The sequence below is a fragment of the Rhinoderma darwinii genome, chromosome 10 (genome assembly GCF_050947455.1).
Source record: "Rhinoderma darwinii isolate aRhiDar2 chromosome 10, aRhiDar2.hap1, whole genome shotgun sequence".
Taxonomy (NCBI): domain Eukaryota; kingdom Metazoa; phylum Chordata; class Amphibia; order Anura; family Rhinodermatidae; genus Rhinoderma; species Rhinoderma darwinii.
Window position 1 is genome coordinate 104,876,680 of NC_134696.1, and position 27,255 is coordinate 104,903,934.

The window sequence follows — 27,255 nt, forward strand, 5'->3', positions numbered from 1 at the left end:
AAAAACTGCTCCAAAAACAGCTCAAGTAGTGACAGGCACTTCATTTTCGCAGGTGTTTTTTTACGCGCCGTATTTTCAAAACGGCCGTGTAAAAAAACGCCCCATCGGAAGAGAACACTTTTTCTCATTTAAATCAACGGGCAGATGTTTGGAGGAGTTCCGCTTCCGATTTTATCGGCCGTTTACGGCCCAAAAATAAGCCGTGTGAACATCCCCCAACAGTCAGAGCTCGGCTGAATTTCTACTTCACTTTGGGTGATCGTCAATAATTGGTTACTTTTTTTTCGTGGTTGGATTTTTTTTTTATCTGTAAGGCCTCATGCCCACGACCATAGTGTTATTACCGTCTGCAAATACGGATCCGTAGTCATCCGTATATATATGGCACGCTATCCGCAAATACGGTCCGTAGTGCATCCATGTTTACAAATCCGCCAAAAAAAAAAGGAGGCTACAAATGTCACCAACATGTCCCAACCCCTTGAAAAAGGTCACATGATCGCTCAGGCGCCATTTTCTAGGGGAATCCCCTGCCGTCGCATAGCAATGCTTCCGCAATTACGAATGGCTATGGATGCGCAAATTTGCACGCGCCCATAGACTTCTATGGGCCGAGTCCGTGCCACAATTGAAGATGGGAATACGACATGTTCTATATTTTGCGGGTCATTTCTACGGCCGGACAAACATCCGTAAATATATGGAAAGGTGTCCGCGGCCTGTAGAAATGAACGGGTCCGCAGATTATCCAGAATTACGTATAAAAACTACGGTCATGTGAATGGGGCCTAACCTGAAGTTTTTTATGAATGAACATTATAAATATTATTTCCTTCCTACTGTATCTGGCATCGTTTTATTTGCGCACGGCTGTGAATGTGTATAATGATATTAGCCGGGGGACGGTGGACGACCAACCAGACATAAATCTCACAGCGGGTATAAACCTCTTGTCTATAGTCAGTTTTAGGCTGTGTTCACACGCAAACTCAAAAACGTCTGAAAATACGGAGCGCCTTTCAAGGGAAAACAGCTCCTGATTTTCAGAAGTTTTTTAAGCCACTCGAGATTTTCGCTGCGTTTTTTACGGCCGTTTTTGGAGCGGTTTTCAATAGAGTCTATGAAAAACGGCCGTTTGCCGTGTTTTTCAGCCATTCAGCGCCGATGGGCAAAAACGCCGCAAAATACGCTTTTTCTGCCTCTTATTGAGGTCAATGGGAGGTCAGAGACGTAAACGCCCGAAGAGATAGGGCATGTCGCTACTTTGCCCCGTGAGACGGTTTTTCCACTCACGTGGAAAAAACGTCTCCGCCTCCTATTGAAATCAATGGGAGGCATTTTCGCCCGTTTTTTTACGCGTTTTCTGGGTCAAAAAACTCAGTGTGAACTGGGCCTAAGGGTACGAATTCTTTTATTTTTGAATGTTTGCAGTGGTTTGTAAAAAAAAACATTAACAACTCGAATAAAACCTTTAAGTATTTTGGAGGTACAGGCAAAAGTTTTTTTCATACGGACATGAATGAAAAAAACCTCTTATGTATCCCATGAAATCAGAGGCACAGGTACAGTAAAGGCCCATGGTTTTAGGGATATGACCATGTGCATGAGCCCTCAGGGTATATCCCCACATGCACGTTTCAGATTATTTTTCATTTGCAACAGTAATATTTTGCAGATTTCTATAACCATCATTCACACTATCCAATTCGTCACTGCTTTATAGGACACGCTGCATTTTATTTTATTTTTTAACCCATGGCATGCCCTAAACGTCACATTTTGCAGCCACTGTCCCTCACAGACTTTAAAGTGGTTTTCCAGTTCAAAAACATTATCCCATTTCCTCGCTGCATTAAAGGGGTTTTCCAGTCCCTAAAAATTGATGGCCTATCCTCAGGACAGGCCATCACTAGCTGACCGGTCGGGGTCCGACTGCCGGGAGCCCCACCGATCAGATGTTTTGAAGGGGCCGCAGCGCTCGTTCGACCACTGCTTCCCCTTCATTCCGGTCCCTGCCCGTAATGTGAATCGCCGACACAGATGTAGCGGCGATTCAGTGTTACAACCTTCCCCCATTGAAGTGAATAGGAGAAGGTTGTAATACTGCGGACAATTCACAGAAAGAGCAGTGACCGCAACAAAAGGGAAGAAACGTACGAGCGCTGCAGCCCCTTCAAAACAGCTGATCGGTGGAGGTCCCGGCAGTCGGACCCCCACCGATCAGCTATTGTTGGCCTGTTCGGAGGATAGGCCATCAATTTTTAGGGACTGGAAAACCCCTTTAATGCAGCGAGGAAATGGGATAATGTTTTTGAATTATAAATTTCCTACAAAACTATTTTTACCAAGTGGTTCTGTACGGTACGAGCAGCCACATTATTATTATTTGATGTTTTCATTTCTTGTGGATTAGAGGACGTGATGTCCGGTCCGGTTGCCTTTTTTTCATTAACACTTCTTATCATGAGAGACAATTAGTCCACACAGATTTGGTTACATCCGCAATACGAAATTTACCTTCCAGCCACCGCCTGACTCTTCGCAGTCGCTTTTCATTAAGTGACCCGGAGCAATTGGAATAACCGTGCAAATCTCCTCACCTGCATCCTCCTGGCCAGATAACAGCCGGGCAGCGCAGGGCAGCGCCGGGCGGCCTCCCGTCATCCCAGGATTATGTCGTTCTGATGATTAATATGTTGGGTGGGATATAGACACGGCGCGGAGCAGATGACCTTTTATTATTCAGGTTTCATTTGTTAGAAAAACAAAAGGACAACAAATTCAGAGAACTTTTGCTTTGATGCAGGATCAATGGTCTCCCCTATACACAGGGATGTATTTCCTCCTGGAATCTATACATGCTTGCATGCACTGAATAGCAGCTTTCCCTCAGGATATAAAAACGGCAACTATTGGGCACCATTCAAATCGCATTTTTAGCCTTCTTTTACCGTATACCCGGAAAAAGCACCCGACGTATACGTGTTGGAAACCGCGTGGACGTGTTGGAAACCGCGGCAAAAAACGCAGCAAAAAACGTCCGAAATTGCCTATTGATTTCAATGGGAGGTGGAGGCGTTTTTTTTCGCGCAAGCATAAAAAAAAATGACGGGAAAAATAAGCGACATGCCCTATCTTAAGGCGTTTTCTGCCTCAAAAACCCCATTGAAATCAATGGGAGACGGAAATAAACGAGTTTTTATTGCCGAAATTTTTTACGTGTTTTTCGGCAAAAAACACTTGAGGTTATTCCCTCTGTCTGTTGAAGAAATAGCTAAAACAGACGCCTCAAAAAACCGCGACAAAAAATTGCGGCAAGAAACGCTTGTGGTGCAAATCCACTTAAAAACAAAACAAAAACGGAGCTGATTTTTTCAGGCAGAATTTTCTGCCTGCAAAAAACTCTGTGTGAACATGGCCTAACAGTGGCATCCGTCACCCATAGACTATTATGGGTTAAGTTTAACGTATATGTAATGAACTCTCATGATCTCCTATGGGTGACGGATGCCTAACCAATTGTCTCCCATGTTTAAAAAAAAATAAAAAAAATTATACTGCGCAGTATAAGTTTTTGCAGGACACCTTCGAATGTTACAACGTAGCCTACTACAGTATTCCATGCCGGGAATTTATTCGGTATGTTGATGTATTCCAATCCAACAGAGGCCAAAAGGGCACTCTTTTGGTCTTTTTGGGCTAATGGAGCCCTACGGACACGACTGGTGTGAACGGCGGGAACTTTCCTGACGTACGCGCTAAATCTGCATCACAAACGTGATGTGAACAGGGCCTAGATGTGTTCAGGGTAGTGGTTCACATATTGGAAAGGAGATAATAAAACTGCAGGACGACGCACAGTCCACTGATCTGCACAGTATGTAGGACGTCTCTCTCTCTCTCTCTTCAGCCGGTCTTACATATGTAAACCATAATCATTGTAGAATGAAAAGTTCGGCAACATTCTAACACAATGTGTGTTTCAATTTCTCACCATTTTCAAGATCACTGCTTGCTGATCACAAGACAAAGCTGTGATTCACTGCATGAAGCCGTGTGTAGAGTAGGCCAAGGTCAGGATGTTTTTTGTTTTTTTTACTCTGGATGTCAACAACAGCGTTTACATTCAATAAAAGCAAGCACAGATCTAATGATGGTGACAAATTGGAAAATTAAAACAAATAAGAAAGTTGCAGACCTTTTGATTATACAATGATTAAGCCTCACCCATAGAGAAACATTTATTGTCAGCGCATCTATGAGCAGCTTAAAAGGTTCTTTCGCTAACATTTTCAAGATCTCTGCTTGCGGTCTTGGAATGAAAATACTCTAGTTTACATCCAGAGGCTAAGATTCATTCATGGACCAACATTCCCCACAGCTGAGCTTTTGTTACAATTGTATCTAGTTTAGTCAATCAATTGTGAGCTAAACAGGTCAGCACAAATGTGTCTGTGAGGGTAAGGATCATCTTGGAGTCCAATTTTATTTTGATCATAGTGGACTGCCCATACTGGATACCATTGTAACAAGAACTGCAGGTGCATGAGCAGGACTAGGTCAGGATAGGGGTTTTCATTTTAGTCTATGAATGCCAATAATGAATGCCCTCATTCACTGACAGCAATCAGAGATCTTAAAAGGAATTGTTTATAAAAAAAGTTGCAGGATATTTCAATATACTGTGATTAATCGTTATTTACATAGGACTGGAGAACTGTAAAGATGATGTGTCTAGTAAAAGCACCGCATGCGCCATTTTTTACGTGTCTTTTTTTGCCGTTTTCCCAACTTACTTCAATGAGGAAAGACTTAAAGTATTAAAAGTAAAATTATGGGGCACATCTATAATAAATATTGGCCTCTTTTACACTTGACACATTTAGTGAACATCTTCCGTTATTTTATACCTTCGTATCGTAACGTTTTGCCCTCTAAATCGTACATCTTTCCGCACGTTGACTGCAGCGACGGTCGTACGCTCCCCACTAAACGGACCCATTTCCAATTTGCAGCTAACGGTAAGGTCATGACAAGAGGTACAGAGGCCCTGGTAGGACATAATAGCGATGGAATTGTAAATGTCACTTTAGTAAATACAGAATTAGATGGGGGCCGGGAGGGGAAGTTTCCCATTGAGCTGAGAATCCGGGATAAAGAGAATGTATTTTCTATCTGACTGTGACGCATTTGATTTTCGGAGGTGTGCGGCACCAGGTATCTATCATTAGTAACACTCGGCTCAGTAATGAATCCTTTTATTTATCCGCCTCATAGCTCATGAATACATAACAAGCCTGTTTCCTGATGCATCTGCCTCCTGCTCCCAAGCTGCACACAACTTAATTTTGCATCCTCTCCAAAAGCAGAGAGAGGGATCGCAGCTGTGCTCGGCCTTAAAGGGCTAGAACATTGGAGGGGGGGGGGTAATATAGCAGAGACGATTTTCCCTTAAAATGCATCTTTTTTTCTTGGATACAGAACAGTATGTGCAGCAGCGAGGACCTCAAAATACCAGGAACCTCAAATAATAAAGGTGGGTTCACATATAATGTCCGCCGGTGCCAACAAGCAATGTGATGTGTTTGCATTATCGTTGCGATCAAGTAGTAAAGGTCGACCCCCCCCCGCCCAGTATGCTCGAATCGTAAAACGCGCAGTCACCACAGTGCTGGGTCACCGATCCTCTGACAAGTCATAAGGTAGCATTGGTGCGGCCCATGAGCCGCAGGGTGACACTTAACGGACCGCTCTTCTTTAGGGTCAATGCACACGATGCGTTTTTTCCTGCGTTTTACTGCGTTTTTGCGGTGCATTTTCCACAGCAAAATCCGCAACATGTGATTGTAGCCTTAGGATGAATGCACACGTTGCATAATATGATGCAGGTAATTCCGCAGCTAAAAACGTGCCTAACTTCTTTTATGCATTTTAGGTGCGGCTTTTACATTTTGATGCGGAATATGCTGCGTATTTTGGTGCTTTTTTCTTACAATTCGCAAGATAAATTGGTATGCTGTGGATTTTAAAATACGCACCACAGGTCGATTTACGTGCGAGAGGAATAGCGGTCATCCGAAGAAGCATTTAGCCGACAGCGATCTGAAATGTAACGCCAGCTTAACTTCCTAGTAATCTCTGCTGTAATCAGACCAAACACAGAGTCCAGCTCCATTTTTGGCCGTGGCCGGACATCATGGGTCCCATTGTGGTTGAACTCCATGGTCATGTCAGTTTCTGGGCCGATTTGGTGGGTCAGTTGGACCCTGCCTGTGTCTCTAGCGGAATATCGGATTGGGGTACAGTGCCGCGGTCTTTACACGGTGGGGGGTCTGCCATCCACGCTGCCTTCTGATTTGTCGCATTGGCATGTGAGATTTAAATTCACTTAAAATAAATATAAATATGACACCCAAAAAGACAGTCTGAAACCTGCATATAGTAGGCCTATATGCGCACGAACGTGTCTTTTTATCGTGTGCTATCCGTAATTTTTGCGGCCAGCACACAGACCTATTCATTTATACGGCCCCCATGCACACGACCGTGATGTTCACGTATCCGCGTGAAGGCCACGAGTCCGATCTGCAAATACTCAGGACGTATTATTTTACTGTCCATATTTGCGGATCATGTGATCTACTCAGGGTGGTTGGGACAAACTGGTGACATTAATTGCAGCCGTCCTTTTTTTTTGCAGACCCGTGAATACTGATGACAAGGATGCATTACGGAAAATTTTTTGTGGACAAATGGCCCCTAAATACAGACAATGGATCAGTGGCTTCGTGGATCGCAAAATCACCACAGTCGTGTGTCTGATGAAGACTGTAAAACTCAGCTCAATTCTATCGGAAAACGGAAGTAAATACGCAGTAAAAATTCGTGATTCCCTCTGGTCAATGGTCAAGCCTTTACCAAAGCAATATCAACTTTTTTTTTTTTGCCATAACACCACGGTCCGGAGTCCAGCATTTTTTTTTTAAGTCTTGTTTTTGCATTCGACCGAATTGACTATCACGGGGCCTTTGTATGGCGTTTTTTCCAGATTGACAAAAAAACAGCGTGGTAATAAAATGTCAAATCTAAGAATGAACCGGCAAACACGATCGTGGCAAAAATCCAACTTTTTAGACTCAAGACGTAGAACTGGTCTGGAAGAAGCGCATATGCGATAACATGATTCCAGGTTTAAAAGGAGTTAATCCAAACCTGGAACCTCATGAATGATTGAGATTCCGGCGACGGCGTCGATTCATTCCATGAAAAATCCCTTTTTGTGCAAACCACTGAAAAAAAAAAAAAAATCGCCCACATCTAAACATCATAGAGAAAACATACTAAGGAGAGAAGAAGTGTACGCAGACGCCCCCTCGGTATAAGCCCACCCCAATTCTGTGCAAATGAAGGGGCTGTGTACAAAGTGAACGGGGAATAAGTGAGTCTGTAACAAGCATGAAGCCACACAGAGCCATTGATACATGCAGACAATTTCACTGCATAATAGACTATCAGGCAGGATACAATTTAAATTAAAAAATGCAATTTTCACCTTGAAATGAACAAATGATTACAATTTCTATACAAATTAAGGCATTCAGTCTGCCTTTGAGTTCTGCCACCCAGCCAGAAAATCTATCATAATTACCATGAAATACATTTTCAAATATTTTGATTTTTGTCCGCCGCCTTTAAAATACACAAGCGAAGCAGATACGTGCTTTCTGTTGCCCCCCCCCCCCCCACCTCCTGCAGAAAAACACATTAAAAAAAGAAAAGAAAACTGTCCGGAGATTAAACTTTCCCTCCTCTATCCGCCTAGTGAGATAAAATGGGCTAAAAGGGAAAAAAAAAATAACAATAATAACATAAAAAAGGCAAAAGAGAATGAATGAAAAAAAACAAAAACCAAAGACAATGATTGAGAAGACGCCGGTCCACAAAGCTGCGAGATTTATCAAAAAGATTTTTTTTTTCTTATCTGCAAGAATCACATTGACTGCTGATGGCCCATGGTCCGACGGTCATACTTTCATTGCTTGGTCGCAATTATTTTAAAGACTCACGGCCACGACCAATCAGCGCGGCTCCTCTAATAAAAATGAGCAATTGTTTCTTATTTAAAGGGGTTCTTGGGGATTTAGTAAGAAATGTTTCAAATAACGGAGCAGGTCTATGGCTAATACACACTGAGTTATACGCCTGTCCCCAGTCTTCCTGGCCCCTGTAGACGGGTATTTCTATTTACATATAGCCTATGCCGTATACGGACAGCATATGCATAGGGTTCTCTATGGATATATTCCATTTATCTTGTCAGTCAATTATACCGATGATCCAAATAATATCTTCCTTGCACCAGTGGTTTTTAAAGAGGCTCTGTCACCAGATTTTGCAACCCCTATCTGCTATTGCATGTGATCGGCGCTGCAATGTAGATTACAGTAACGTTTTTATTTTTAAAAAACGAGCATTTTTGGCCAAGTTATGACCATTTTTGTAGTTATGCAAATGAGGCTTGTAAAAGTCCAAGTGGGTGTGTTTAAAAGTAAAAGTCCAAGTGGGCGTGTATTATGTGCGTACATCGGGGCGTGTTTACTACTTTTACTAGCTGGGCGTTCTGATGAGAAGTAACATCCTCTTCTCTTCACAACGCCCAGCTTCTGGCAGTGCAGATCTGTGACGTCACTCACAGGTCCTGCATCGTGTCGGCCACATCGGCACCAGAGGCTACAGTTGATTCTGCAGCAGCATCAGCATTTGCAGGTAAGTAGCTACATGGACTTACCTGCAAACGCCGATGCTGCTGCAGAATCATCTGTAGCCTCTGGTGCCGATGTGTCCTCGCTCGTCTGACACGATGCAGGACCTGTGAGTGACGTCACAGCGTGATCTCTGGAGAACACGGCTGTGTCTGCACTGCCAGAAGCTGGGCGTTCTGAAGAGAAGTGGATGATACTTCTATACACAACGCCCAGCTAGTAAAAGTAGTAAACACGCCCCGATGTACGCACATAATACACGCCCAGTTGTACTTTTACTTTTCAACACGCCCAGTTGTACTTTTGCAAGCCTCATTTGCATAAATACGAAAATGGTCATAACTTGGCCAAAAATGCTTGTTTTTTAAAAATAAAAACGTTACTGTAATCTACATTGCAGCGCCGATCACATGCAATAGCAGATAGGGGCTGCAAAATCTGGTGACAGAGCCTCTTTAAGATTACAATTTTCTGGGATTAATTTGAAAGGGAATCTAAAACTTTTGATACTTTATTCATAAAATGGGAAGTTAATGTGTACGATAAACCTGGATGTAGCCGGATATGACAAGAACGGAGGTTTTCAGGCCACGTGCAGGGCCACGTCTGTACATAGACAGGAGGATACACTTCCTCCACTAGATATACTTATACACACATACACTACATCACATGGATGAAGTCTACTCATTTTGCAGATGTTTTTTTCTAGAGACGGTCGACTACCATAGTGATGTGTACACCATCCTGGACCTGAGCCGTAACATGTAAAGGGTTAGAAAACTTTTCAAAAGCAGTATATCTATCTCTCTCTCTCCCTCTATATATAGCTCTATCTTTCTCTCTATATAGCTATCTCTCTCTATATACCTCTCTCTCTCTCTATATAGCTCTATCTCTCTCTCTATCTCTCTCTCTATATATAGCTCTATCTCTCTATCGCTATATAGCTCTCTCTCTCCCTCTATATATAGCTCTATCTCTCCCTCTATATATAGCTCTATCTCTATATAGCGCTCTCTCTCTCTCTAGCTCTATCTCTATATAGCTCTCTCTCTCTATAGCTCTCTCTCTCTCTAGCTCTATCTCTCATATATATATATATATATATATATATATATATATACATACATACATATACACGCACACACCGTACGATGCACTCAGGTGTTTCAGCACTGCTTCATGGAGAATCCCATTTTAGATCCCAATCATCATATGAAAGAGATATTCAATGCAGAAAACAAGTCTAGTACAAAGGAATTTAAGAACAACGTAGAAAAGTCACAACACAGCTCAAAAGTGGCAAAAAAAAACAACCCGCAACTTTTGCCTGTTTTTTGCCGCTTGACTGGATGGAAATAGGGCCCCCCCCCCCAGCGGCCCAACAAATTTATTACAATTTACACTGGCGTAGAGTTTGCTCAGTGGCTCACGGACAGCTGAAGATGCGACAAACTTATTAAGAGGCGTGCGCCACATCTTACTGCAGCTGGTTTCCTATTTAGACTGTTGTATGAAACACCAGCACTAATAATTTCCCCCCCAGAGCACCTACAAATAACTTTAACTTGCGGAGTCTTTAGTTGAACATCTTGGTGGAAAAGCAGAGCAGCCAATACCAGTTGTCTAATGCAAGTTGCATGACTGAGAAATTGATGTTTAATTCCCCTGGCGGCACGGTCACGGGTGCCACTGAGGCGGGCATTTGATGTGCACGCGCTCCTCGGCTCTCCGAAGAAAATGCTGCCTCTGAGTGATGGCTCTAGCAGTCTCCGGATTGGACGCTAGAGCCGTCACTCATGGCAGTGAGGGGCACTTGCGACCATGGGAATTAAACGGCAGTTTCAAGACAAAAGGTATCGTTAGAACGCCCTCCCCCATATAGCACTGCCAGCTCTTATGAGGTCTCAAAACCGCTGACAGAGTCCCTTTAGAACAGACATGGGCAAACTACGGCCCGCGGGCCACATACGGCCCGTTAGGCTTTTTAATCCGGCCCGCCGAACTTGTCCAAATAATAGTAAAAACCTCCTTTTTTTTCCCCTTTCCCTGCAATGCCCACATTTTCCCAATAGATGGCGCACTCAAAACACATTGACCGTTGACCCTTAACGCCGAAGGACGGATATATCCGTCCTGTGATCGCGCGGGTACTGACAGTTTACCCACGCGATCAGCGGCAGGAGCACGGCTGTTATACACAGCCTGGCTCCTGCTGCAACTGCCGGAATCGAAGCACGCGCCGATTCCGGCAGTTTAACCCATTAAATGCCGCTGTCAACAGTGACAGCGGCATTTAATGTGTTTGACAGAGGGGGGAACTCCCTCTGTCTCCCGATCGGCGCCCCCGCAAACAAATCGCGGGTCGCCGTCGGGTTTCCATGACAGCCGGGGGTCTAACAAAGACCCCCAGGTCTGTCTTCAGCATCTGCCTGTTAGGCGATGCCGGAGGCATGACCTAACAGGTTGCCTGTCAGTTTTACACTGACAGGCAATAATGCTTCGGTATACTAAGTATACCAAAGCATTATATATGCGATCGGCATATCGCATAGTGAAGTCCCCTGGTGGGACTAAAAAAAAAAAAGTAAAACCGTTAAATAAAGTTTGTGAAAAAAAAAATAAAAAAAATTACAGTCAAAGTCAAATAAAACTACTTTTTTGCCCCAAAAAGTGGTTTTATTTAATAAAACGGTCAAAACAAATCACACATACACATATATGGTATCCCCGCGATCGTAACAACTTGACCAATAAAATGAACACATTAATTAAACCGCAGGATGAACGGCGTCCAAAGAAAACGCAAAAAACAACGGCAAAATTCTCTCTTTTCTCCCATTCCCCCCATAAAAAATAAAATAAAAGTTCATCTATAAGTCCTATGTACCCCAAAATAGTACTAATGAAAACTACACATTGTCCCGCAAAAATCAATCCCACATACGGCCACATCGACGGAAAAATAAAAAAATTACGCCTCTTGGAACGCGGCGATGCAAAAACAAGTAATTTTTTTCTAAAAGGGTTTTTATTGTGCAAACGTAGAAAAAACATAAAACCTTTACATATTTGGTATCCCTGTAATCGTGCCAACCCATAGAATAAAGTTAACATGTTATTTACGCTGCATAGTAAACGGCGTAAATTTATAACGTGAAAATTAATGCTGGAATAGCTGCTTATTTTCAATTCTCTCCTAAAATAAAGTTAATAAAAGTTAATCAATATGTTATAAGCATCTAAAAATGGTACAATTACAAAATACAACTCGTCCCGGAAAAAACAAGCCCTTATACGGCTATGTCGACGGAATAAAAAAAGAGTTACGACTCTTGGAATGCGACCGTGGAAAAACAAAAAATAATCCTTGGTCATTAACGTGCAAAATGGCCCGGTCATTAAGGGGTTAATGTGGCGCGTATTTCTCTTTATTTCACTTTAATTTTCACTTCGTTTCACGTCACCATTAAGCCCTTCGGTTTTCAAAGAGTACAATATCAGCCGTCACTTTGCCACGAAGCATGCAAACTATGCTAGCAAGCAGTCAACACAAGAACGGGCGGCTACTGCTCAGAGGTTGGCAGCTCATTTACAGAGTCAACAGAACTTTTTTCTTGATAAATCACAGTGCGTATGTTATTTTAATCTATTTACATTTCCTCCTCCCAGTATCTGCGAAATAGTATGTAAATGCCATATCTTGCATATTCCTTGAGACAAATTTATTAACTGATAAGGGCTATTTTTCACATTTGAAAGACAGTTAATAAATTGGGTTGTAGTGTTCTTACTGTGCTATGAGGTTTGCACACACTACATTTAATGCTTTAGTATATCCGGCCCAAACACTCCCTCCAAATGCTCCTGGCCCGGCCCCTCTGTCAAATTTTAGAACCCATTGTGGCCCGCGAGTCAAAAAGTTTGCCCACCCCTGCTTTAGAACCTAGAGTTTTTTGGCACATTTTTTGACACGGAAACCGCGTCAAAAAAGCCTCCCATTGATTTCAATGGGAGACGGAGGCCTTTTTTTCCTGCGAGTGGAGAGAAAAAAACGCTCGTGGGAAAAAGAAGTGTCATGCCCTTTCTTCTGGCGTTTCCATCTCTGACCTCCCATTGACAGAAAGCAGTTTCAGTGGCTCAATGGCCGCGGCCAAGAAAAAAATAATAATTTTGAGGCAGATTTTTCTACCTGCAAAAAAACTCATTGTGAACAGTGTCCAAGGCCCCATTCACACGAGCGTGAATCACGTCTGTGCGCTGTGCATTGAAACAACGCACAGCACGCGGACCCATTGATTTCTATAGGGGGGTTCACACATGCGTGATTTTTCACGCAGCGAGAGTCCGCTGCGTGAAACTCACTGCATGTCCTATATTGGTGCGTTATCACGCACCTACGCGCCCATTGAAGTCAATGGGTGCGTGAAAACCACGCGCCGCACACGGATGTACATGCGTGCGCGGTGCCGTGATTAGCGCATCAATTCAGTTGAAAATAATAAAAATAAAAAAATAAAAAAATGTGCTTTGCGAGTGCGTGAATAACGCGTGCCCCTCGCAAAGCGCACTGATGCATAACGCAACACACACGGACCTGATTCACGCACGTGAATCGGATACGCTCGTGCGAATGAGGCCTCACAGTGTTTCTCCAATTCCATTCCCTTGCCCAATCTGACATGGATCATGGCGGCCGCCCAGCGTGCACGAACGTCTCTCCACGCCCGGTGCCAGATCAGGAGGGAGAATGCAATTGGAGGATCTATGAAAGCTGGGATCTGATTGATTGATTGATTGATTGATTGATTGATTGATTGATTGCTATGGGCAACTGCTTGACTTTTGCTTTGCACCAGTTCTGATACATCGGCCCAAACTTTTTGCTTTCTTACCAAAGAGAATAAAAGCGAATATTTCTTATTTGGTGACATTTTGCTCTTTTCTTTCGTACGTCGCTGTGCGGGACTTTCCTGGCGTCAGGCGCTCTATTCTGCTTTAATATCCATATCATTTCTGCTTTTATGTAGCGAACGGTAATTGTTTACATAATATATGTTACAATGCTCATCTTCCAAGTTTTTACAGAACATTTAATAAAATCAGAGATCCTGGTGAGCGCCGCACAGTAGGATGAAGGGGCCGGGTGATAATAAAGTGGATGTCGGTGCACGGAGATATTTTCGCACGCACATCTTCAGTGAACAGTAGGAAGTCGCCTGTACATTGAAAATAAACACTCGGGGCAAATTCACAGAAAATAGACATTGTAAATACTCAATATACTGGAGATTTATTCGACGCGAGTCTTTGCCGATCACATCTCTTAAAGGGAACCTGTCCTGTAAAAAAGCTGGGCCGCCATGAAGGCCACCCCAGAATATAACACTTACCTTGTGGCTCTTCTATTATTCTTTTCAGTGGTAGAAAATTCATCCACCATAATGTGATTGCAATGTTGCCGACAATACGGAGATGAAGATCAATGTAAATCTGTCAGGAGAAAATAAATTACAATGAAAAGTCCATCCGGAGATCAGGAAAATGAGGCTCAAGTATCGATGTGTATATGAACGTGCGCATTATTATACTGGTTACCGACGTCACAGACCAGCGGCACAACACGAATAACAGAACGAGACGCAGCATGAGATACACACAACTAAGAAATGTTACACGACTGAAGGAAAGTATCAATCTACAACCTCATACAGAGCTGCCCGAATGTACGCGGACACTCGGGGGACAGGGTAATGACACTCGGGGGACAGGGTGATGACACTCGGGGGACAGGGTGATGACACTCGGGGGACAGGGTGATGACACTCGGGGGACAGGGTGATGACACTCGGGGGACAGGGTAATGACACTCGGGGGACAGGGTAATGACACTGACACTTGGGGTACGGGATAATGACACTTGGGGGACAGGATAATAACACTGACACTTGGGGGACAGGATAATAACACTGACACTTGGGGTACGGGATAATGACACTGACACTTGGGGTACGGGATAATGACACTGACACTTGGGGGACAGGATAATGACACTGACACTTGGGGTACGGGATAATGACACTGACACTTGGGGGGCAGGATAATGACACGCTGACACTCGGGGTACAGGATAATGACACTGACACTTGGGGGACAGGATAATGACACGCTGACACTCGGGGGACAGGATAATGACACGCTGACACTCGGGGGACAGGATAATGACACGCTGACACTCGGGGGACAGGATAATGACACGCTGACACTCGGGGGACAGGATAATGACACTGACACTCGGGGGACAGGATAATGACACTGACACTCGGGGGGCAGGATAATGACACTGACACTTGGGGGACAGGATAATGACACGCTGACACTCGGGGGACAGGATAATGACACGCTGACACTCGGGGGACAGGATAATGACACGCTGACACTCGGGGGACAGGATAATGACGCTGACACTTGGGGGACAGGATAATGACACTGACACTTGGGGGACAGGATAATGACACGCTGACACTCGGGGGACAGGATAATGACACGCTGACACTCGGGGGACAGGATAATGACACGCTGACACTCGGGGGACAGGATAAGGACACTGACACTTGGGGGACAGGATAAGGACACTGACACTTGGGGGACAGGATAAGGACACTGACACTTTGGGGACAGGATAATGACACGCTGACACTTGGGGGACAGGATAAGGACACTGACACTTGGGGTACAGGATAATGACACGCTGACACTTTGGGGACAGGATAATGACACTGACACTTGGGGTACGGGATAATGACACTTGGGGGACAGGATAATGACACGCTGACACTTGGGGGACAGGATAAGGACACTGACACTTGGGGGACAGGATAAGGACACTGACACTTGGGGGACAGGATAAGGACACTGACACTTGGGGTACAGGATAAGGACACGCTGACACTTGGGGACAGGATAATGACACACAAACTTTTGGGACAGGATAAGGACACTGACACTTGGGGGACAGGATAAGGACACTGACACTTGGGGGACAGGATAAGGACACTGACACTTGGGGGACAGGATAAGGACACTGACACTTGGGGGACAGGATAAGGACACTGACACTTTGGGGACAGGATAAGGACACTTGACACTTGGGGGACAGGATAATGACACGCTGACACTTGGGGGACAGGATAAGGACACTGACACTTGGGGTACAGGATAATGACACGCTGACACTTTGGGGACAGGATAATGACACTGACACTTGGGGTACGGGATAATGACACTTGGGGGACAGGATAATGACACACAAACTTTTGGGACACAACATTGACAATAAATAAATACAGGCTGAGTGATGTCCGAGTCCTGCTGTGTATTTGATGATATTAGGGGCTTCCTTTCTACTCTTCATCATTCCGCTTAGCGCTCACCTCGTCATGAACAGCGCCGTGCCGCAGGGGATTGTGGGATCGCTAGCGCTAATGACTCCAGACAGGTGAGCGGCGCAGTCAGTATCACTACCACAATACGCTGCGTGAGGTGCGATCACGTGACGCACACCGGCCAATAGCGTTTGAGGAAAATTTTCCCGCCTCCACTGTGGAGATTCCCCCATACTGTCGCAGTCGGGGGCAGGTCTGTGTGCGGTGGGGAGGCGCCCGTCACATTACTGCCGCGGGGGGAAGGACTTATCTAATGGTTTAAAGATGGCCTGTCCGGGAGCTCAGAGGTAAATTGCTCTATATATAGCCGGACAGGTATGCCTCACATGAATGGTACCTCACACGAATACAGCTGTTGTATTGCGGGGTTGGGCTTTGGCCGCCATGTTGAAATTGTCAAATAAAATTACTGTATTGTCGTTTTTGTGCGTTATCTGAGGTAAATGAAGGGCTTTTTCCAGTTGTGTAACATTTTCCCTCAGTAACCAGTCATTTCATGACTGAGTTTTCACTTTGTCCCCCACGCAATACCGCCATTAATAACGTGACGTCCAAACGTTTCAGCCATGTTATACACTCAATAACGTGACACGAAAATGGGTAAAATACATTGTCCCGCGTTCATCGTTTTACGTAAACTGTCTTAAAAATTTGCATATCTGCCGCACGCACGTCCCGACAAAATCGACTTTGGTTTTTCAGAAAAAAAGTCAGAAAAGTGCACATTTTTAGACCGTACAAAATGAGCAAACTTTATTTTGAACAGTCACCTTTCAATCAATTTGGCGCAAGTCACTGACAATAGTTAAAGGGGACTCCCATCTTCGATATTTCTGGTATATCCACAGGATATGCCATAAATGTTAGGGGTATGTTCACACACTGGACTAAAAACGTCTGAAAATACGGAGCGCCTTTCAAGGGAAAACAGCTCCTGATTTTCAGACGTTTTCAAGCCACTCGCGTTTTTCGTGGCATATTTTACGGCCGTTTTTGGAGCTGTTTTTCTATAGAGTCTATGAAAAACGGCTCCAAAAACGTCCCAAGAAGTGTCCTGCACTTCTTTTTCGTGGCCGTTTTTCAAAACGGTTGCGTAAAAAAACGGCCCGTCGGAACGGAACGCCGTTTTTCCCATTGAAATCAATGGGCAGATGTCTGGAGGCGTTCTGCTTCCCTTTTTTTCGGGCGTTGACGGCCCGAAAATAGGCCGTGTGAACATCCCCTAAGGCCTCATGCACACGACCGTAAGGGATTTTACTGTCCCCAAATACGGATTGTACAGCCACACATCCGCAGCCGTCCGCTATTGCGGAAGCGCCTATAGGCGTCTATCAACAAGTCCGTGCCGCATTTTGCGGATCAGTTCTACGGCACGAACACACAACCGTAAATATACGGAAAAGTGTCCATGGCCAATAGAAATCAAGGGGTCCGCGTTATGGATGAAAACTATGGTCGTGTGCGTAGAGCCTAACAGATACGGGTCCCAGCTCACCCGACCCCCGCTTCGCCTTGTTCAGCAACCGCTGGACGCAGATTCCAGACCGGGACTAGTGGAGGGATTGCCGCGCATGAGTCCAACTCTCGCCATTAGACTCTGGGAATTACGGAAACAGCCGTTCAAGCGCTGCTCAACTGTTTCCATGACTCCCGTAGCGTAGAATGGATCCGCCATACAATGAATACTACTGCCGGGTGACGTATACAGCAAACAGTGCCTTAGGCATGCAGCGCCATTCTTTTGGTAAAAACAACGGAACCCGACGCCAAGTCATGGGTGCTGTTGGTATTTGTTGTACGACCGATCCAGCACTATATTTTGGTGTCAGTTATAAATGGAAACCAGGACGCAGATGTGAATAGAGCCTAGGTATGTGCACCCTGCCTATTTTCGGGCTGAAAAATCGGAAGACCTCTTGTTTGATAGGACCGCCCTTCTAAAAGAGCATTTTTTAGAGCAAATGTGTTGGTCCAAGTATGCTGGAATACCACCCAGTGAATCAAACTAGCACACAAACTGGGGGAGATTTATCGAAAGCAGCGTTACAGGAGCCTTAGGGCGGATTTACACGAACGTGATTTACGTCTGTGCAACCCGCGTGATTTTCACGCGGGTCGCACGGACCTATGCAAGTCTATGGGGCAGTTGAGATTGTCCGTGATTTTTGCGCAGCGTGAGTCCGCTGCATAAAACTCACGACAGGTTCTATATTTCGGCGTTTTTCGCGCATCACGCACCCATTGAAGTCAATGGGTGCGTGAAAATCACGGGCACCACACGGAAGCACTTCCGTGGGACGCGCGTTATTAGCGCAACAGCAGTAAAAAAATGAATGTAAACAGAAAAGCACCACGTGCTACAAACATCCAAACGGAGTGCCATAATGATGGCGGCTGCGCGAAAATCACGCAGCCACGCATCATACGGGGATGACACATGGAGCTGTTAAGTGCCTTTTGCGCACGCAAAACGCCGCGTTTTTTGTGCGCGCACGTGTAGTACCGCTCCATTCATGTGGGGCTCCCAGGAACGGCAAGGTAAGCCCGTCCACGTGATCGGTGGGGGTGCCGATCAGAAACCCACCGATCAGATATTTATCACCTTTCCTGTGGATATGTAATAAATATTGAACATGGGAAAACCCCTCTAAGCCCCTGACATTGAAAAGCTTTGATTTGGTAAATTTGCTTAGGCTGTTCTGATTTTTACAGGAGCAATGATGAGTTTTTTGACGCTTAAACCGCGTTGGAAAGCGCGCCAAAAAATATCCGAAGATGCCTCCCATTGATTTCAATGCTAGGCGGCGCGTTTTTTTCCCGTGAGTGGAAAAAGAAGGGACATGCCCCATCTTCGGGCGTTTACGCTTCTGACCTCCCATTGACATCAATGGGAGGCAGAAGAAGTGTATTTTGCGAAGTTTTTTGGCCGCGGTCAAAAAACGCCACAAAAATCGGCGTTCAGGCAGAGCAAAATCTACCTCAAAATTCCAAATGGAATTTTGAGGCAGATTTTCTGCATGCAAAAAACTCAGTGTGAACCCGGCCTTATGATCCATTACGATATTTTTTTTTAAAATCTTATTAACTTATCAAATGATAGTTTTATAGTTTTTCGTTTAATGGATATCGTAACGCAGAATCTTACACTATTCTGATCTCTAATGAGAAACAGGAACCTGATGAAAAATAACTAATCAAGTGTGAACAGTGCTTTAGTATGGCAGTCATCTTGCAGGTATTTGGTGCTTTGCAATGGGCAGGTCTTCTCTATGGTTTGTCAAAACTAGTGCAATGGAAAAGTGGAGAAGTTCCCCAAAGCAACCAATCGGACTCCACCCTCCATATTTCAGAAGCTGGTTGAAAAATGTGAGCACTTAACTGGTTTGGTTTCCATGCCCAACTACACCAATTTTCCTTTGTACCAGTTTTGATAACCCCCCATCCCCATGGATTTGCAGATTTTTTTAATTTTTTTTAAGCTGGAAGGGGAGTTTTATAACATCTTTGTGGCCTGGGCACTATATACATTGCAGTTGCTTGTACGCCACTTCTCTAAACTGTTGGCACTGGTCAGGGGTCAGGCAGTTATACGAGTTCTTCTATAAGGCCTTATTCACATGAACGTGTATTACGTTGAAAATCACGCGCGTCGCACAGACCTATGTTAGTCAATGAGGCCGTTCAGACAGTCCGTGATTTTCACGCAGCGTATGTCCGCTGCGTAAAACTCACGACATGTCCTATACTTGGCCGTTTTTTGCACATCACGCACCCATTGAAGTCAATGGGTGCGTGATAATCGCGCCCGGCACACGGAAGCACTTTGCGCAACTGTAGATAAAAAAATGAAGGAAAAAATAAAAGCACTTCATTCATTTATTTTTCTACACTTCAAAACCGCGTGTCATAAGCATGGCATATGCGTGAAAATCACGCCGCCAACACTGATGACACATGGAAGTGCAGCGTGCGCAAAACACTGTTATGTTCACTGAAGATGCTGGTTTAGCAGTATACATGGCTTTATATTTTGAGTAGGGGGGCTTCTGCGTTAGGGTTTATTCACACATTACATTTTTTCGACCCAAAGTTATCAATATTGCGGCAAATCTCCACATCTAGCTTGTATTTTGCTGAAATCGTGGCCAAATAACGCAGTATGACTGCAACATGTGAATACACCCTTAGGGTATGTTTACACACAAACTCAAAAACGTCTGAAAATACAAAGCTGTTTTCAAGGGAAAACAGCTCCTGATTTTCAGACGGTTTTAAGCCACTCGCGATTTTCTTGGCGTTTTTTACGGCCATTTTTGGAGCTGTTTTTAATAGAGTCTATGAAAAACGGATCCAAAAACGTCCCAAGAAGTGTCCTGCACTTCTTTTTCACGGCCGTTTTTCAAAACGGCCTCGTAAAAAAACGGCCCGTCGGAATAGAACGCCGTTTTTCCCATTGAAATCAATAGGCAGATGTTTGGAGGCGTTCTGCTTCCGATTTTTTGGCCTTTTTTCGGGCATTTACGGCCCAAAAAAAAAAGAAGAAAATAGGCCGTTTGAACATACCCTTAGACTCTGTTACATCGGGTTTCGAATGCTTTTTGACAACAAAAGTAGTGTAGTTGTTAGTATCCTTTTCATAACAAATCTGTCATAGGTGTCATGGCTGTGTTAAAGGGGTTTTCCCATCAGGGAGATTTATGACATCCACAGGATATGTCATAAATGTCAGATAGATGCCACCTCTGGGACCCGCACCTATCTCTAGAACGGGGCCCCCTAAGCCCCGTTCTACCTCTTTATGTTGTGTCTGAAGCGTGTGATTTCCGACCATAAAGAAGAAAACCGCATAGCTCGCTGAGCTACGCTGTTTCCATAACTCCCATAGAACTGACTGGTAGTTACGGAAACAGCTTAGTCCGCTTGCTACTCTGCTTCCGTAACTGCCTTTCACCACTATGGGAGTTACAGAAACAGCGTAGCTCAGCAAGCTACTCTGTTTTCTTCTTCATGTTCGAAAATCACACACTTCAGACGCAACACAGAGAAGTAGAACGGGGATTAGGGGGCCCTGTTCTAGAGATAGTTGCGGGTCTCAGAGGTGGCATCTATCTGACATTTATGACATATCCTGTGGAGAAAACCCCTTTAATTATGAAAGCATCACTGCTAGTTTAAAATGTGACCTTATGCTGGGTTCATGAGTCTCAATCAAAATACGTTTTTTGCCACGGACCACGGCAAAACCAGACGATTTTCCATAATTTTGGGAAAACTGCAGCAAAATGGCATGCACACCACAGCAAAAGACACATTTTAACTGCGACATGTGAACCCGGCCTAAGGATGCTAATTATCTATTTTACTTCTACCTTATGATTGTGTCTACTAAAATATTGCTAAAACTATTTGATTTGATTTGTCCAACACATTATGTAATGAAACTTTAGAGGTTGAGGGGATAATGTGCCTGTATTGGTGCCTGACAAGGTAACTTGTGTAATTCACAAACTTTACACTTATGATTGTGTGGCTATTTTTTAATTAACATACACGCAGTTAAAGGGGTTGTCCGGACACGGGACGATTTTTCATATTGATGACCACATGACCAATGCTCAGCTATTTCACTCTGCTAACCCAGCTCTACATCTTTTTTTATTAATACATTAAAGGGTTTGTCTGGGCATGGGGCGGTTTTTCATACTTCTGACCTATCCACAGGATAGGTAATCATTATACGATCGGTGGGGACCCAACACCCGGATCGATTAGCTGTTCTAGCTGCATCCTGCACCAGCAGTTTTGCAGTGGCTGGTGCCGGAAGAAGATGTCTCCGACCACTGTAAAGCGGCCGTTCTGCAACACTGCATCTCTGCTCCTATTAAAGTGAATAGGACCAGAGCTGCAGTACTGCAGCATGGCGGCTATACAGTGGTCGGAGCCATCTGCTTCTGGCACAGACCACTGCATAACCACTGCTCCGGGATCCAGCCGGAACAGCTGATCGGTCCGGGTGTCAGACCCCCACCGATCATATACTGATGACCGATCCTGTGGATAGGTCAGAAGTATGAAAAACCGCCCGTGCCCAGATAACCCTTTAATGTATTCATTAAAAAAAACATGTAGAGCTGGGTTAGCAGAGTGAAATAGCTGAGCTTAAAGGGGTTGTACCATCAATAGAAATGGCAATATATAATCTCAATATACATTTTAGAGATAGCACTTGTAAGGGCCTTGTGCTCAAATGTATATGTCTATGTAAGTCATTCTACAGAATGTCAGATGTGCATGCACAGTACAATGCAGTTAAGTAAAGATACAGCTTCTATGTATCCTTTAGGGTATGTTCACACGGCGGGGGTCCGTAACGGCTGAAATTACGGGGATGTTTCAGCCTGAAAACATCCCCGTAATTTCAGCCGTACCGGCATGTGCAGGCGCTTGAACGCCGCGTCAATTACGGCCGTAATTAGCGCTGCTATTCATTGGAGTCAATGAATAACGGCTCCAATTACGGCCAAAGAAGTGACAGGTCACTTCTTCTACGCGGGCGTCTATTTACGCGCCGTCATTTGACAGCGGCGCGTAAATATACGCCTCGTGTGAACAGACAAACGTCTGCCCATTGCTTTCAATGGGCAGATGTTTGTCAGCGCTATGGAGGCGCTATTTTCAGACGTAATTCGGGGCAAAAACGCCCGAATTACGTCCGTAAATAGGCCGTGTGAACATACCCTTATACATTGAAGCAGTATCATTCTGTCAAACCGATTCCATCAGTTCAGCTGAGCTAATGGCTCGGCTGAAAGATGGTCCTGCGTGTCCCTGACACACAGGATCTTGCTAATAATGATCACGTCTAAGTAATGAACTTAGATGTGATCGATTTTAGCTGGATCCTGCATTCCAGAAAAACGCTGGACCAACTTTAAGCTAAGCCGTCAGCTCAGCTGTACTGACAGCCGCGGCTTTGACAGAATGATACTGCTTCAATGTATAAAGGATACATAGAAGCTGTATCTTAAAAAGAAAATAAATGTTTTCATAAAAGTCAATTTAAAAGTTGTTTAAAGTCAGCTAAAATATTGATTTATTAAAAAAAAAGATTCTCTTCAAAGGTATGCATAGCCTTTAAGTTCCAAGTTGCCAACAGTTTACTGGTACGTTAGCTAGGTACTCTAGGTTTAGGCATATCTTCTACCCAATAGCTGCTCATTTCAATTCAATGTTAAAGGGGTTTTCCAAGAGTAAAAAAATAGGAGTTGCAGTACTATGGATGAGAGTGTCAATGTGTTGCTACTGCTGTAAAGGACTCCCCCTTCTCTGCTGATTTGTCCTGGTGACAAATTACCTTTAAAACATTACGCTGTAAAAATAAAAGGGCTTGACTTCTTTCAGATAAGTTCCCATCCATTGTCTTTTTAGAAGATGTTGACCAGAAAAAGATTTCCAATTCAAGAACTTCCCATCTATTGGCTAAAGTTGACTCAAACTGGCCTACAAAATTTGTTGAAAACTCTGTCCATGTAAATATAATACTTAGGCCCTGTGCACATTACGTTTTTGGTCCATGTTTAACTTACACTCCGGGAAAAGCTCCTGATGTATACGTTAAACGTAGGCTGGGATGGATGCCTTAACAGTAGCATCTGTCACCATAAAGTTTAATGGTATATGCTAAACGTATAGGTCATGAACTCTCATGACCCTGTTCATGACGTATACGTTAAACGGATATCATTACAGTCTATGGGTGACCGATTTAACACAGCGTTTTTTGTCAAGCAGAAAAAAATCTGCCTCCAAATTTCCTTCAGAATTTTCTGCTGACTTTTTAAAATGCAGACGGGGCTTTGACGCATTTTTTGATGTGTATTGTTTTGATTAAAAACCTTATTCATTTGAAAATCCGCTAGCGGTTTTTTAACCCAAAAATAAAAAAGCTTACAAAAACCGTGCTGAGCCACCCGGCACTGGTTTTTTTCTGCCTCCAATTGATTTCAATGGGAGGTTCAAGAGCGGAATCTGCCCCAAGATATAGGGCAGGTCCCTTTGTTTTTCAGCAACCAAAAAAAGAATCCGTCCTGAAAAAACCCAACAACTGATTGAAACCAATAGGAGGCAGATTTGAGGCGTTTCTTAGTGCTCATTCCGATATGGAAAAAGCATTCAAATCAGCGTAAAAAAATGCAGTGCCTTAGGCATCCATTCAATGTATATTTTGTCCATAGACTATATCGGTATCCGTTAAACCTATACGTCATCAAAAGCTATTGAAAATACCATACAATGGCATACGTTTGCCATACACTGCCATGTTTTTTTGTTTTTTTTTGCGGGATCCCTTGGGATAGAAAATTGTAGTCCTATTCCATCCTCCAAAAATAAGGTATACTGATATATAACAGCCCGACGAAGGCCAAAGGGAAGCTCTTTTGACCTCCGTCGGGCTAATGGAGCCCTATGGATATATTAGCATGTACGTCAGGAGCTAAACATAAACATAGGGCCAAAATGTAGTGTGCACCGAACCTAATGAGGATAAATGTTCAATTTGAACTGTAGAATAAACCTTTTACTAAATCTCAACAAAAAAATGAAACACGAAAGAGACAGTAGGCTTCATCTTCTTTAATGCATAACAGCAATGCCTGAGGTACACAAAAAACACACACAGGCGCAGGTAGTTAACCCTGTCACTGTCGGAGAGGTCATCTGTAGCTTGCAGACACCTATCAGCAGCAATGAGGGTAAAACAAGTACAAGTTTATCTCTCTAATCTACGACTTAATATAGCTGAATAAATTATAGTGGGATTATATATATATATATATATATATGTATGCACATATATATATATATACATATATATACACATATATATGTACACGCACACACTTGGAGTGACATGAAATCAGACACAGAGGTGACAGTCAGTTTGTATGGAATGAATATTAGTGCTATATAAGAGCGTCCTGGTTTCTGGCATTAGACTAAAGGGTTAGAAGCAATTAATATACATTTTTAGGCGGGATACCGTAACCACTCACACAGTTCCTGTGATTCCAAGCCGCATCCCTCAAGTGTCCGTTTTATAGAAATATATATTAAAAAAAAAGTTGTGTCCATATGTGCAAGCGCCAACAGGTCCATTTTTGATACTCAAAAATCCACATGGAATGTCTCATTCATAATGTCTTCTCGTTGTCCCCTTCTAGGGACCGTCTGTAAGAGCATATTGTCTTATAACATGGGATAACAGTCTTTTGTAGAGAAAAGGTTATTATGCTGAGTGCTTGGTATCTTGGTAAAAACATGCCCTTTGCTCCCCTATAATCACCACCAATCCCCATATCAATATTTTTCTCTTGAAACATAATATATAAATGTTTTTTAAGACATCACATATTTCATATACATCAACCTTACTATACATTTTTTGTTGTGAAAATATTCACAGGAATGAGCTTCAGCACTGGACTCATCTGGAATTGGTTAACTATACTATGTACATATCTTAAACCAATATCTGAAACATGACTAGAAAGCCTTTTGTGGTCTCCACAACAATGGTTTCAAAGGCTCCATGGAATAGCAATATACCTGTTATCATTGGGCCACAGTACTCCTGTTACCCTGCAATGACTGCTGTACTACAATACACTGAAAATTTGGGAGATCCCTGTGATCTATATAAAACTGTATGGACAGCGTTCATCATTTAGATAGGTATGCACCATCATATATTTTCTATTGGCTTGGAATGTAAGGAAATTAAATATAATTACTACATCGGTTTATACAATCACCTCTGTGATTACATTACATACAATGAATTTGCCACAAGTGTGATAGTTATATCTTATCATAGAAATGACAGAAAATATTTTATACATTCGATTGTGACATTTCCTTGCGGAATACCTGGCATAACTTTTCAGTAGGATTCCCTAAATTGTTTATCCAAGGTCAAGCTTTCAAACCTCCCCCACAAGTTATTCAAAATAGTTCCAAATATCATTGGCCAATGAATCCCGAACGGGACATCAGGAATGTGAGCACCTCTGAAGAGATAAACTGCATCTATGTATATTGCAACTTTTTTTTTTTGTAAAATCTGGGACCGGTTCCAATGCTTCCATTTTTACAACAACATAATAATATACAACATCCTAATTAATAACAAAAAACTGCTGAAAAATGTCAATTAAAAGAGCATTAATTTCCTCAAATTTTCAATTTAGTAAACATTGCTCCGGAGTAGATATTGAGTGTAGATTTACTTGCATGGACACCTTTGAGTCATTTTCATGTAGTTAGTTTCTGCTCCTCAAGTCCCCTTTATGGGATGCCTGTGGGAGTGTTCTCCCAGCACAATGTAAAACATGGAATGAAATGGGGGTGGGGGGGTAAAACAAAAAAAGCTTGCACTCTAACATGAATTATTCCACATCTGGTCGTAGTATCATGGCAGATTTTCCTTATTTGTGCCTTGTTCTCATGTATTTCACAGCCGAATTCTGTTCCAATTCAAAGCCTATTGGTTCTTTGCCTCGTCAATTAATTGGCAGAGAAGTCTGAATATTATTTTAGTGTGTTCCAACATCAACCAGAAGCTTCTGAAACATTGAACGGACAACTGCTGGCATAGAAATGCAATACTTTCTGGTGGCAGAGGATCGGCTCTGTTACATTGTCTCAGTAGTTGAGAGAGAAAGGGCACAAATGTATACTGGAAGATGTAGAGCTCTCTGGCATTGGTGCTTGTAGCAACGACTGGTGTGTACTTCAGTATGCTTGTCCGGTTTCTACAGGTAAAAGGCCCAAGACAGCAGAGTGTTCTCCAAGCTTCATCCGGCGCTGTGTGGACAGGCTGACATTTTTAGCCAAGTAATCAACAGCAGCTGTAAAACAAATCCGATAACAATTAGTAGAGTATCAGTCCTGTTAATTGCACAAAAAACATAGAGAAAAATTTATTAATATTGTCTTAAAGATAGACAGTATAAAACTAGACCAGACAGGCAGAAACCGCGATAAAT

At 43.4% G+C, this 27,255-nt stretch overlaps 1 protein-coding gene and 2 long non-coding RNA genes across 18 annotated transcripts in view; 1 reads left to right on the forward strand and 2 right to left on the reverse strand.

Moving 5' to 3' along the window:
* Positions 1 to 16,285, reverse strand: part of LOC142662339 (uncharacterized) — a 115,039-nt gene extending 98,754 nt beyond the window's left edge. For 3 of the 4 annotated variants that reach the window (XR_012850903.1, XR_012850905.1, XR_012850902.1), the window contains exons 1-2: positions 16,199 to 16,285; positions 14,159 to 14,258 (exon numbers count right to left, since the gene is read on the reverse strand). This is a non-coding gene — a long non-coding RNA (uncharacterized LOC142662339). The other variant, XR_012850904.1, reaches the window with a different exon arrangement.
* An 89-nt stretch (positions 16,286 to 16,374) lies between these two features.
* The window catches only part of LOC142662344 (uncharacterized), a 528,950-nt gene continuing 518,069 nt past the window's right edge, over positions 16,375 to 27,255 (forward strand). For all 10 annotated transcript variants that reach the window (XR_012850909.1, XR_012850911.1, XR_012850913.1 and 7 more), the window contains exon 1: positions 16,375 to 16,497. This is a non-coding gene — a long non-coding RNA (uncharacterized LOC142662344). The remainder of the gene's footprint in view (positions 16,498 to 27,255) is intronic.
* Positions 24,839 to 27,255, reverse strand: part of PAX7 (paired box 7) — an 80,288-nt gene continuing 77,871 nt past the window's right edge. For all 4 annotated transcript variants that reach the window (XM_075840558.1, XM_075840556.1, XM_075840557.1 and 1 more), the window contains exon 9: positions 24,839 to 27,117. In XM_075840558.1, coding sequence (XP_075696673.1) covers positions 27,002 to 27,117 — 116 coding nt within the window. In that variant the 3' untranslated portion in view covers positions 24,839 to 27,001. The remainder of the gene's footprint in view (positions 27,118 to 27,255) is intronic.